General features: G+C 38.1%; 1 protein-coding gene across 1 annotated transcript in view; it reads right to left on the bottom strand.

Annotated features, from left to right (window-relative positions):
- Positions 1 to 14233, bottom strand: part of Pde6c (phosphodiesterase 6C) — a 71220-nt gene that overhangs the window by 46403 nt on the left and 10584 nt on the right. Inside the window, 5 exon segments of the mRNA XM_087184939.1 lie at positions 3156 to 3230; positions 7078 to 7113; positions 7116 to 7220; positions 8137 to 8226; positions 8330 to 8482. Of these exon segments, the coding sequence (XP_087041065.1) occupies positions 3156 to 3230; positions 7078 to 7113; positions 7116 to 7220; positions 8137 to 8226; positions 8330 to 8482 (459 nt within the window).

The following is a 14233-nucleotide window of genomic DNA, read 5'->3' as shown; positions in this document are numbered from 1 at the left end:
CATTATTTGCAGATGACATACTCTATATAGAAGACCCCAAGAACTCTACCAAAAGTCTTCTAGATTTAATAACCAAATTCAGTAAAGTAGCTGGCTACAAGGTCAACACACAAAAATCAATAGCTTTCCTCTACACAAACAACATACTCACTGAGAGAGAAATAGGGCAAACAATTCCTTTCACAATAACGTCCAAAAAACTGAAACACCTAGGAATCATCCTAACAAAAGAAATCAAAGACCTCTTCTCTGAAAACTATGGCACTCTGAAAAGAGAGATTGAAGGTGATATCAGAAAATGGACAGACATCCCCTGCTCCTGGGTAGGAAGGATTAATATAGTGAAAATGGCCATACTTCCAAAACTGCTATATAGATTCAATGCAATCCCAATTGAAATCCCAGCAGCATACTTCACAGACCTTGAGAAAACAATCCAGAAATTCATTTGGAACAAGAAGAGATCCAGAATAACAAAAGCAATTCTAGGTAACAGAGGCATGGCAGGGGGTATCACAATCCCCAACCTGCAACTCTACTACAAAGCTACTGTGATAAAAACAGCATGGTACTGGCAAAGAAACAGACCTGAGGACTAGTGGAACAGATTAGAAGATGCAGAAACAATGCCAGACACATTCAGCCATCTCATCTTCGATAAAGGAGCCAAACACCCTCACTGGAGGAAAGATAGCCTCTTTAATAAATGGTGCTGGAAAAATTGGGTTTCAACTTGCCAAAGATTAAAACTAAACCTCTATCTCTCACCATGCACTAAACTAAAATCAAAATGGATTAAATATCTAAATATTAAAGTAGAAACTCTGAACCAGTTGGAACAGAGGTTAGGTAGAACTCTTGAAGACATCAGTGCAGGAAAAGATTTTATGAACAAAATCTCAGTTGCCTGTGAACTAGCACAAACAATCAACAAGTAGGATCTCTTCTTATTAAAAGGCTTCTGCACAGCAAGAGAAACCACCAGCAGTGTGAAGAGAAAACCCACAATGTGGGAAAAAATCTTCACCTGCTCTTCCTCAGACAAAGGTCTACTATCTCGAATCTATAAAGAACTTAAAAAGATCAGACCTCCCAAATTTAAAGACCCAATCTGAAAATGGGCATCTGAAATGAACAGACATTTCTCAAACAAAGAAGTAGAAATAGCAAATAAATACATGAAAAAATGTTCAACATCACTGGTCATTTGAGAGATGCAAATGAAAACAATGCTGAGATTCCACTTCACTCCAGAAAGAATGGCTGCTATCATGGAATCAACCAATAACAAATGCTGGCGGGGCTGTGGGGAAAGAGGAACCCTGCTCCACTGCTGGTGGGAGTGTAGACTGGTGCAAGCACTGTGGAAATCAGTATGGAGATACCTCAAAGAACTAGGACTGGAAGTCCCATTTGACCCCACTCTTCCACTGCTGGTTATCTTCCCCAAAGAATTAAAAGAATCACACCACAGTGATATATGTGCACGCATGTTCATAGCAGCACAGTTTGTAATAGCTAAAACTTGGAAACAGCCCAAATGCTCATTAACTGGAGACTGGGTCAAGAAAATGTGTATTTTTAATAAAATGGAGTACTACTCAGCCATAAAAAATGAGAAATTAGAGACATTTATAGCTAAGTGCAGGCACATTGAGACAATACTCTTAAGTGAAATAAACAGGACACACATGTATAAATACCGAATAGTTTCTCTGGTGTGAGAAACTGAAAGTGTAAATAAGGACTAAAATGTATAATGGATAATGTGAAATAGGAAGAAAAGGGGCAAAGGGGAAGGAAGTGGGAGGGGTCAGGGAAAGGAAAGAAGGGAATGGAATTAATATGAGAAAATGGAAAAATAGGAACAAAATCTTTGTAAATAGGGAGGACTGGAGGGGTTGAAGGGAGGGCTGGGCAAGGGTGAAAAATAAGAACCAAGAGAGACTATGTAAAGGTGCAAATTTCCAACGATGAATGTCATTATATTGTATACCTGAAATGTACCAATGATTAGAATGAATAATCGATAATGCAAAATAGGAAGAAAAGGTCCAAAGGGGTAGGGGTAGTGGGAGGGGCAGGGGAAAGGAAAGAAGGGAAAGGAAAAATGGAAAAAATGGAAATAAAGTCTTTGTAAATAGGGAAGGGTGGAGGGGGTGAAGGGAGGGCTAGGAATGGGGTTAAAAATAAGAACCAAGATGCATTATGTAAAGGTACAAGTTCCCAATGAGAAATGTAATTGTATTGTATACCTACAATGTAACAATGAAAGAATTTAAGAAAAAAAACAACGTATTTCTTTCCATTTTTTCTTCAATTCTCTCTTTTTGGGAAGGGAAGATCAAGATTTGGAGGTAGCAGGGGAGATGGACAGAGAAGGGGACAAAAAAAAAGATGTGTTATGTACATGTACAAACTTCTCAATGTAAATGTAATCATGCACTGTGAACATGTACTCGTCATAAAAAATGCAAAATTTAAAAAGAAATAATGTATTTATAAATAACTCATGAAAGTTTCCCATAACTTTCACATTTTACTGAGTAAATATTAGTCTTTTGCTGAGTTAATAATATAAGCCTTTTAGTCTTAGTGGTATCACTGAACTTTTTTGGGGACCCATGAATAGCACTTAAAATGCATATAAGTGTAAAACAGTCACAACAACTCTGCATTGTGAGTTACCATGAGATTGATGCCAGCGCTGGATGCTGAAACATTTTTTCTTATCAAAATGCAATGAACACCAGGCTTGATGAGCTCTAAAGTTGAGGAGTACTGAAGTATGACTGTAAATCTAACCCAGGCCTTCCCTGGAGATCCCAATCCAGCACAACTGAAGGGCCCTGGGCCTTTCTTTAAAAAGTTATGCAGATACCTAACATGTCCCTCCCTGTTGAGAACCACTGGTAGACAACATCCTGGCTTTAGGCAGAAGGAAACAGAGTTTAAGCAATAAGTTAGGGCAAGAGTCACCCAGTTTGCTGGAGCAGAGCCAGGACTTGATCCTCAAACTCCTTGTTCATTATTTTTTCTACTGCTCCAGGCTTCCACAGAAACTTACAAGAAGAAAATCCAGACCTTCCCAGGCCTCTTAATTTTAGCACCTGATAACATACACTGACAGCATCAAGGATGATTTTTGCATTTACCCTGCCATCTGGCGTCTTTGGACCTTTGTAAGCCTCCACTTCTCCAAACTTGATTGGCCATTCATCGTAGAATTCCTGGAGGCAATCATATTAAGCATTACTAAACAAACTATCAATGACCTACTGTATCTTATTTGACTTGTATGTTTGTATAGTTTATGTTAATTGATAGATATAGTTATGGAATTTTAGGCCAGTAACACTGCTTGTGAACTTGTCATTGTGGACAAGAGGCTTAACTTTTGCCATCTATAAAATGGAAAATTTAAGCTAGTGGGTTGTTGTGAGGATTAAATGAAAAATATATATGAAATACCTACCCTGGCATAAAAAGTACTCAATGTATAGCAGTTCTTTCACAAACAACTAAACTAGATCCAGGTAAGGTAAGAGACTTGGCAAAGGTCACTCAGAGCAGCTAAAAATATCAGTTTCTTTACCCAGCATCCATTCTCCTCCTTCTTTCCAGTACAACCTGATTTTATGTGCGTATCAGGTGGTAACCTGTCCATGGGAGATGGGTGCTTCATGGCCTATAAGTGGTCTAGTTGAAGTGCCTGGATTAAATGAAGGGCAAATATGTGGCCCATACTGGCCAGTGAAGAAGTAAAAGTCTGCTGAGGATGATTAGAGAAAGGTATTCCTCCAGTGAAAGATGATGAAAGTGACATTTGGAGAAAATATCTCCCAATTTGTCATGTCTGTGTACCATGCTTTGAGCTGTGTCATGTTCCCATAAGATGAGACCTCCCAACATGCTACAGGCAGCAAAAATCTTTCCAGGAAAAAATAGAAGGCACCTGAGACTTTGATGACTGTGCTAAGTTCTAAATGAGCCGTTCCTAGAACAGCCCTCTCTTGGAACTGTCATTTTGTTAAAAGCTGGATCTGATTCCTTGTAGCCAAAAGCCTTCTAACCAGTATACTTGGCTAGAAAGTCCCAGAGCCAGGCTCAGAACCCATCTCTAGTGAGTGATATCTGGTCTATGGTTGTCCACTTAAAACAAGTGGACAAATACTCTGGAAAAATAACTACCAATAACATGGGCAGTAAAAAAATAAATAAATAATACAGTATCAGTTATATTGAACTGCCAGACTTCCAACAGAATTAAACAAAATAAAGAACAAGTATTATATTGTAGTAGTAACTATTTCATATTTCTACTTTTAAATAATTTTAAACTTTTCAGAATACAAAAAAGTCAGTGATAATGATAGTATCATTTATTATGTACTTACTATATGCTAGATACTTTATATATGTTATCTCAAATCTTCACACTTGATAAAAAAAGCCTTTATTTTTTCAGATAAGAAAACCAAGAATTGGGAAGTTAAAAAAAAAAACTTGCTGAAAAGAAGAAAACAGAACTAACACTACTTGACTTCAAAACTTTCTATAAAGTTATAGTGATCAAGACAGTATGATATTGAGAAACAAATAGGTCAATGGAGGAGATTAGAGAGCCAGAAATAGACCCACACAAATATAAACAACTGATCTTTGGAAAGGAGCAAAGGACATTGAGAAAGGCTAGTTAGTCTTTTCAAGAAAGTGTACTGGGACAGTTGGACATCTACGTGCCAAAAAAAAAAAAAAAAAAAAACCTACGTGCAGACCTTATATCTGTCATTAAAAATAACTCAAATCATGGGCCTAAATGTAAAACACAAAATTATAAACATTCTAGAAGATGACATGGGAGAAAAGCTAGGCAAAAGACTTTCTAGATACAATGTCAAAAGCATAACCCATAAAAGAAAAAAATTGAAAAATTGGACATTATTAAAGTTAAAAACCTGTGCTCTGCTGATAAGAGAGCTAAGTTACTGATAAGAGAATGAAAAGCCACAGACTAAGAGAAAATATTTTCCAAACACAGATTCAATAAGAGCCTTGTATCCAAAATGTGTAAAGAATTCTTTTTTTTTTTTGAGATGGGGTCTTTTCATATTGCCCAATGTGCTCTTGAACTCCTGCATTCAAGTGATCCTTCAGTCTCAGTTTCCTAGTGCTGGGGTTACAGTTGCATGCCACCATACATTACCACACCCAGCTGCAAAGAACTCTTAAAACTGAATTATAAGAAAACAAACAACCCAATTAAAAATGAGGAAAAGAAGCTACTCAAATGGCAAGTGAGCCTATGAAAAGATGTTCAACCTCATATGCTATTAGGGGATTACAAATTAAAACAAACATGATCTCTCACCACCTCTATTAGAATTGCTAAACCCCAAAATACTGATACCACCAGCTGCTGGTGAGAAGGCAAGCAAGAACTCTCATCATTACTGGTTTCTACACAAAATGACAGTCATTTGGGATGACACTCTAGCAGTGTTTTAGAATGATAAACATAGTCTCACCATATGATCCAGAAATTTGCCTTTTTGGTATTTGCCCAGGTGAGTTGAAAACTAATGCATACACAAAAACCTACACACAGTGTTTATGGCAGATTGCTTCAAACTAGAATCAACTAAGATGTGTTTCAATAGATGAAATGAGAAACAGCTATACAGTGGAGTGTTATGATGACAAAAGAAATGAGCTGCACTCAAGATGTGTAATCATCCCTTGAAAGCGCAAGGTCCTGAGTTCAATCCCCAGTACCAAAAAAAAAGATGTGTAATCAGCCTAAGTATTTATCAAAGGATGAATGGACAAATAAAATGTGAAATATATATACTATGTATGTATGTTTGATATTATTCAGCCTTTAAAAAGAGGCAAATCCTGTCATTTGTGACAACATGGATAAACCTGGAGAACATTATACTAAATGGTACAGAAAGACAATTATTGCATGATTTCACTTACATGTGAAATCTTAAAAAAGCCAAACTTACAGAAGTAGAGAGAATAGTGGTTACCAAAGGCTGGTGGGGGATGACGAACAGGAAGAATAGAAGTTTCCCAAATGCTACAATATTTCAGTTAGATAGGAGGAACATGCTTTCAAGATTTATTGCATAAAAAGATGAATAATGTATATTTTAAAGCTTCTAAAAATGTTCTAAATATTTTCACTATAGAAAACAAGTATGTGAGGTGGTATATATCATCTTGATATACTAATCACCTCACAATGTATACATATATCAAAATGTCACATAAATATCTGAAATTATTTGTTGCTCATAATTTCAAATTTTTTAAGAAAAAAATTTCAAAACTGAGTTATGGAGACACCAAAAGATATGGAGGAAACTTAAATGCACATTATTAAGAGAAAGAAATGAGTCTGAAAAGTTATATAGTATATGATTCTAATTGTATAATATTCTAGAAAAGGCAAAATATAAAAGCAGTAAAAAGAATGGGTGCCAAGGTTTGGAGAGGGAGGAAGAGGGTTAAATAAGTGGAAATCAGGATTTTTAGGAACTAAAACTATTCTGTCTGGTATTTTCACAGCAGACATATGACATTATGCATTTTTCCAATCTATAGAATTGTACCAAACAGAATATACTGTAATGTAAATGGTGAACTTTAGTTAATAATAATGTATCGATATTTGTTCATCAACTGGGACAAGTTTACCACACTAATACAAGACACAACAACAGGGAAAACTGGTGGAGGGAAGGTGAAGGGTGAGTATATTTATGGGAACTTTGTACTTTCTGCTCAATTTTTAAATAAAACAGATATAAAAATTAAGGATTATCAGTTAATTTTTAAAATAAAAAAACTTAATGAAGACACAAATAAGGAGTTGAAATGTCAAAATTCAAGCCTATACCACTTTCACTCTCAAATGCACATTGTATCAACCTTTCTTGACATTGGTTCTTAGGATTTATCATAACTGATTAATTACACAGTATATCTATTTTTCATTGGATCATGTTTCATGTCACAGTACTTTATAGGTGATTTTGGGGGAGACAAGATGTATGGAACAATGAGGACCTTCTCTTTAGTCATGTCCAGCAGTCCAATGGCATATATTGTTCGCAGTTCAGATATGTTCTAACTGTGTACAGCACTTTATGAAACTGTCTCTCAACATCTGTGAGCTCTTCAAATACTTTATTGGCTGACCACATAAGGATCTGAAAGTAGATATTAAAAAGAAAACAGAACAAAATACTATGGAGAGGTAGAGTATTTTCTCAAATAAAAGGAGGTATATCAAATAAACAATACATACGTGAATTAAATAGACTAAATACATATCATTAGACAATGCAATACTATGTTTGAGCATGTATATATCCAACTACTACTCAGATTCTTTAAGTAGGATTATAAGTAGACTTTTGCAAGACCATGGGTTTATGAAGGGAGTGAAGCCATAATTAGTCTCCATGTCCAGATGTTTTGGATTCAAAGGAAAAGTGCTCTCAAGTTGGATGTAGAGATAGTTCTTGGGACGAGGGTCCAGTATTGGTGACCCATTGGCTCCTACTGGCCGTTGTGGATAGAAAGCCACATGACTTCTTCATATATCCAGAGCTAGTCAGAGGTAATCTGTTCTGGAGAGTTAGAATGGGAAGGGACTACCTACTCCTACATTGTAAAGATGAGTAAACTGAGACTCCAGGCTCAAGTATCCTGGCCATAAATATTGTTCTTTACCCTCTGCCTCATAGAAACAATGAACCTCAGAGCAACGATTTGCTCTTAAAACTAATAGTTTTGCCATGACCCATGAACTGCTAAGAGAGCACTTCATATGAGAACTAATGACTATTTAATAGCCTCAACCAGTCATATGAAGTAGGTATTAAAATTTTCATCACTATCTTGTAGATGAAGAAAGCAAGGCCACTGAAGATTTAGACAAGAAAAAGCCCAAAAAAGTTGTACATACAGATGGAGGGTTGAGTGGGAGGGGAGAGGAGACCATGAGAAGACACCAAAGATTGAAGTTTGGGGATCTGCTTCCTGGAGCTTCAGTCCCCAAGAGGAATGAGAGGGGTCTGGGCCTAGGTCAGCATGGAGTGACTGATGTCACTTTGTCTTTACCTGACTTCTTCTGGACTCAACTTTGTACAGGTAGTTGATATGCTGAAGCCTTAGGATGACAGAAACAAAATTGAGGTATTTGGAAAAGACCTACAAATGACAGAGAAGAAGAAACTATAGTTTTAACACCATTCTCTTGGTTATACAACAGAATGTCCTGCCCCTCTGACAGGATGCCCAGGGTCAGCATTACCTCTTCATCCTGTTTGGAAAACTCTGATGCATTTACTTTGTTTACTACCATAACCACAGCAAGAACCTCCTTGCCCATCACGATTGGAGTTGCCAGCAGGTTCCTTGTGACATACCCAGTCTTTTTGTCCATAAAGTCAGAAAAATGCTTGTTCTGAAAAACATATTCACATATTTGCCAGAACATCACAGAATCATGGAGCAGCAGGTCTAAGACATTCCCTCTAATCCAAAGTGTACCAATATATAACCAAGGCCCCAGCATGAGGATGCCGAAAAATTGGTGCCCCCCCGCCACACTCATCATTCTATGACTGTGTAGATCAAAACTGCTCATTTCAGAATAAGCAGTTCCTCTGAGCTGTGGGTTGTCCAAGTTAGTCTGAGGTTGGGTCGGGAGGAAGCAGTGGTATCACAACCTAGTGGAAAGTGAGGCGCTGAGAAGGGGAGGGGATGGGTAGTACTGCCACGGACAATAAAGAAAACGTGTAGAGAACAAGCTGGTGTCACACATATCCTTCTTGAATTGCAAAACTACAACATGCACTTGAGACCAGTCAACTCACATGTGATGTATAAAAAATTATTACGCTCTCAATCTTCCAGTTCACCTATTTAAGGAAATCAGTGTTAAGTGCGTGGTATGTCTCCTTCTATGTCTTTTGCTATGCTTGGACAAAGGTTTTCTTTTCTGTTTTTTATAAAATTTACTTTTCTGATTTTATACTTTCATTATGTAAAAACATCTTATAGACTTTGCTCCAGAGAAACTCAGATGAAAATGAGCTCATCTCCTGGAGTATTGTACAGTAGCCCACATTATCCTTGCTCTGAGATCATGATTCAGGCTGTTTATAGTTTTCCCTGCCACAGACAGTGACAACTGAACTAATAATTCTTGATTTTGTTTTTATGTTATAGATTACCAGAGAAGAAACTCTTTGGCTATGTCAATAGGTTATATGGAATTTTTTTTTTTTATACCAGGGATCGAACTTGGGTCCTTGCACTTGCACAGCAGGCAGCCAAACCACTGAGCTAAATCCCTGGCCAATATGCAATTTTTATTTTAAAAAATCATGTTTATGAAAGCTTGACATTCTTACTTCCATTGTATGAGAAGACCACCCTCTTGCCAACATCAGATACTTACCAGTTTCCTATTCTCTCTGTCTCTCTCTCTCCCTGTCTCTCTCTTTTTCCCTCAAACAGATAATCTTCCCAGATACAGACCTTCTTCTATAGTATATGCAGGAGATGATTCTAATACCCTGGCTGTGGTAAGAGCTGAGTGATGAGTCTGGAGAAGCTGCCATTTCCCTATTAGCTGCCGTGTCAGAGACTTTCGCTCTAGATGGATGGACACCTACCTTCCCTTGAGCTCTGATGTTCTCTTTCAGCCTGGGTCTTTTTCAATTAGTGATGAATTTTCAGCCTAACTCCGAGACTCACTGACTAAAATTAAAGTGACATTCTTTTCATAAGTTATACTATTTTCATTTCATTTATTGATGATGCTTCTAAAAGCAGCACAAATCTTGAAGGCTGGATTCTGTTTCATTTCCCAAGGTAAAAGTATGAGCACCCACTTCCCTGTAATTTCCAGGCCAGAATCTCCACCAGGAATAAGGGTTGTTTGGTTACTAGGCACAAGCCCAGCTCTGCTCCAAAATCCCCTGCAGATAAATCAGATACCAAGACCTTACATCAGAGCCACCAAATCCTACACTCCTAAGGTGGAATCTGTATTCTAAAATGTTTCATAAATTGGCAGAAATCTGTTTTTTAATCCTGTTATTCAACCTAATACATGAATTGCTCCTGTGGAAGACACCTGGAGATGGGATCATTCACAAGGCAAAAGTGATATTCAAGGAATCAGATGCAGCCCTTCACCCAGATCTCTCTCATTCCCTTCTCAAAGCAGACACACCTAAAACACCTATTTTGGGGGAGGCAATATTGAATAATGGTGAAGAAGATTCTGGCATCAGACTTCTGTGGCTGAAACCAGGCCCCAATCCTAGGTGTATCACTTACCCTCTGTGTCCTTGTTTTCTAACATAAAAATGGAGAGAATGATCCTATCTACTAACTAGAGTCTATGATGTGATGAAAGAACAACAGACTATGGGTAGAGCATTCAGAAAATTGTTTGACACATAGGAGATATTTGCTTAATACTAGGAAAAGAAACTTAGGTCTGTTTGGGACCCTCCTTCATAAAAAGCAGTTCTCTTTTTCAGTTACCGTTTTGCTTCCAGTCCTAGATTTTTAAACCACTTCTAGTCACTGAAGAAATTAGATGTCCTTAGCAAGACATAGACTTCCTGTGCCCAGAAGCATGCTGTACCCCATGCCACGAATTGCTGCATTTCTTTCCTGATTTATCTGCTACTTCTCTCTTTGTGCCTTGAAGCATCTTCACCCTTCAGCCAGATGTCTTTAGACTTTTTTAGATTCCTTCTCTAATCCACTGCTTCCCTAGGCCAATTTTCATACTGCTTTCCTCTTGCTCTATTATCCATTGCAGATTGTGATTATCTTCATTTAGGCAGCAGTCCTGGGCACTAAAAGAATAAATGAAATACCAAAAACCTGTACCACAGGATGCAGTTAGGCACCATTTCATACCAACACATTTTACTCTGCAACTTCAAAACTTGTTGCCATTTTATTCTGGACTCTAAACAAATGATATGTTCTTAAGTTCCATTGGATGTTTTGGGAAAATGGCTTGTAAGTTTCAAATTTTAATACTTGGTTTTTTATGCATGTGAAACTCTTGAATAAACCACCCATCAAATTACCAGGTAGGAGAAAGAAGGCTTCCTAGTTTTTATTTTCACTTGCACAAACAGTTCTCAGAGAAGTTTCCTTGAGTAAATCCTGTGTTCCTGATTCCCAGATTCTTTAGATGATCTTTTTCCAAAGAAGTTCCTGAAGGCAATTAAGGAACGTTGTCTAGAGCAGCAGAATGCTGATCCCTCCTGATCTTAGTGCAGCTAAATCCTGATTAAACACCATTAACCCTTGGGATCAAGAAGCAGAAAGAGAAAAAGGAAGGAAAAGAGAGGGGGGAGGAAAGAGATCTGTAAACACCTGGTTAATTATTAAAAATGTCAACCTTCTCTTATGGCTTTCTTCTAAACCATAGCCAGATTCAGGACCACCCACACTGTTAATGAAAGCTTTTCCAATAAAAAAGCAATAATTAGCTTGAAGAGGATATTTGTGTTTCCTGTTGTTAAGTTTTCCAGCCTTTAATCTGTTTTTTTTTTTTTTTTTTTTTTGGTACCGGTGATCGAATTCAGGACCTTGCGCTTGGGAGGCAGGCAGTGGCACCACTGAACTAAATCCCTGGCGCTAATCTGTTTTAAAACAGGCAGTAATCATTGACTTTTTTGATCATCTACACCAAGCTCCCAAACTCCTACAGCGTGATAATCATATCAGAACCACCACTAACTGAGCATCTATTTTGAGTCAGGCTCTTTACGTACATTTAATCTACACATTTGATTATCTTCATTATTCAGGGGTGGAAATTCAATCCACACAGAATTACTAAGCCTCAGACTTGGGTCTGTACCCAGTTCTTTCTGATGGTAAAGAACTTGTGCTACATCATGTGGCTTCCCTGATACGACCTTCATGAACCCTCAAGGTTGGGAGCATCTGGTATATTTGTGGAATATTCTTGTCTGCTGTCTTTATCCCACCTGCACCCCCACTGCTAATCAAAGGAAAGTCATGTGTGGTTAGTGGTGTGGGATAAAGAGGGAGGCATTGAAGAACTGGGTTATTGTTCCAGACCTGACACATCCTGCCTACTTAACCTTAAGTAGATCCTTACTGCATAGATGGAAATACAAATAATGATCCTTATCTCCTTTGTCAGAATCAAATAAGATTATGAATATGAAAATACTTTATAAATTACCAAGTGCTATGGAAAAGTGAAGAATGAATCCAAAATTTCACCTAAAACATTGCTTTCCACCTCTTTCTGGTTGCAGATTTTCTCTCAGTGCCTAAATCATGGTGAAGCAGGGCAAGTGGAAAGGCAGTGGCCAGAGTTAGAAGGTGCCCTCTCAACCCACATGTACCATGGACTCTGGGGGAGAGGCAACTCTGTGACCTCAACTTCCCATCTGCCATAGGAGATTTGGGCTAAGGCACACCAATCCTCCCCACCTCTAATATTCCACAGTTGATTTGAAAGTCACCCATTTCTCCTGTGTCTACTCACACAATAGACCTGTTTCTTTCAACACTGGCTGCATATTAGAATCACCTAATGAACTTTAAAAATAATAATGCCCATGTCCCACCCTCAACTCTGGTCTACTGACTGTTTTAAACATTGATATTTTTTAAAGGGCCACCCACTTGATTTTTAAAGTACAGAGCAGAAAAGCACTACTCCAGCAGAAGAAACGCTTAGAAGCAGCAGAAATGGAGAGTAAATAGAACTTTTGTCCTCCCTCAAGTGGGCATCTGTCTTCAATATTCACTTCCCACCCAGAACAACAAGAATCCACAGACAGGAGAGCTTCCCACACCAGGAACTGCCCTTTCCATACAACATGCCCACCATGGACAGCAACAGGCCAACGTTGCCTCATCTTTTAAGGTGCTTCAGTCTATTATTTTCCTCTCAACATGGAGAACTGAGCTCATTAAAGCATTACAGCAGAAATCATTTTACCCATCTCTCCTTTTAAAAATTCTCAGAAACAATTTGTTTGAATGTCAGTATCTTAAGTTTGCTGTCCTAGTCAATTCAGAAGTGGGCTCAGTTGGAGACTGAAGAAGTATATTCCCATGAGAGAAACTCAGGGTGTGAGGACACAGTCTAGAGCTGGGACTAAGAGAAGATATTTTTCCCACAGTACTGGGAATTGAACCCAGGAGCTTTGTACTGAACTACATCCTCAGTCCCTTTTATAATTTTTTTTTTTTTTGAGACAGAGTCTTGCTAAGTTACTAAGTTCCCCAGGTGGGGCCTGAACCTGTGATCTTCCTGCTTCAGCCTCCTAGAGTGCTGGGAATGCAGGTGTATGCCACTATGCCCAGGTAAGAGAAGCTTGTTTTTAAGAGCACCCATCAGTTTAGTCACTGGAAGCAGCTGCATACATCTCAAAAAGCAAATGTAAACTGGTTCAAACTCTTGGAAGGGTGCAATCCTAAAGAAGCAAGACAATAAGGGCCTGAGAGGTGTTCCTTGCACCTGAGAGGTGTCCTAAAGTTGTCTGCCCAGTGGTGCTAATATTTAACAAAGTTCTCCTCCAGGGTCTGTGCAGCCTCCTCCTGTAATCAGCTTTAGGAGGTATAGAAGGGATTATCCTCTTCCCTCTCCAGTTGCCCTCATTACATACTGACCATAGACCCTTGCACAACAAGAATTTCCTGGCTGCTCCTTTCCATTCAATTCTGCCTCATCACTATTCGTTTCTCCCTTTCTGTTGATAGTGAATCATAGTTATGGAACTTGGGTGTAGAGAAAGGATTTCCAGGAAGAAATCCTGGGATGGTACCCATGATCGTTGCTGGGTGAAGGGATTATGAATGATTAGTATTTTATAATTTTTTCTAAAATGAATATATTGCAGTAGTAAGAGAAAAAGAGTTATTTTTCTGTTTCTATAAGGGATATAACAATGTCTTATATGACTACAGTATGCTTTCGGTCTTCAAGAGGGTCCGAGTATCCATTTACATGATTGGAATTCATTCCTGATAGATCTGAGTTACATAGCAGGAGTCAGCTGCACTCAACTATCACTAGGTTCACATTTGTAATGATCTAAGTCAAATATCTGAACTTTCAAACAATGTAAGTTTTTCCTTTTTGTATATTTGGTCCATAGGTAAAACTCAGTCTATGAGCCAACCTATCTCA

This window comes from Heterocephalus glaber, unplaced genomic scaffold (assembly GCF_053883595.1).
Source record: "Heterocephalus glaber isolate CG9 unplaced genomic scaffold, H.glaber_assembly_v1.0 deba00001497, whole genome shotgun sequence".
NCBI lineage: Eukaryota > Metazoa > Chordata > Mammalia > Rodentia > Bathyergidae > Heterocephalus > Heterocephalus glaber.
Note: the sequence above shows the minus strand (reverse complement) of the source record. Positions and strands in the feature narration are given on the sequence as shown.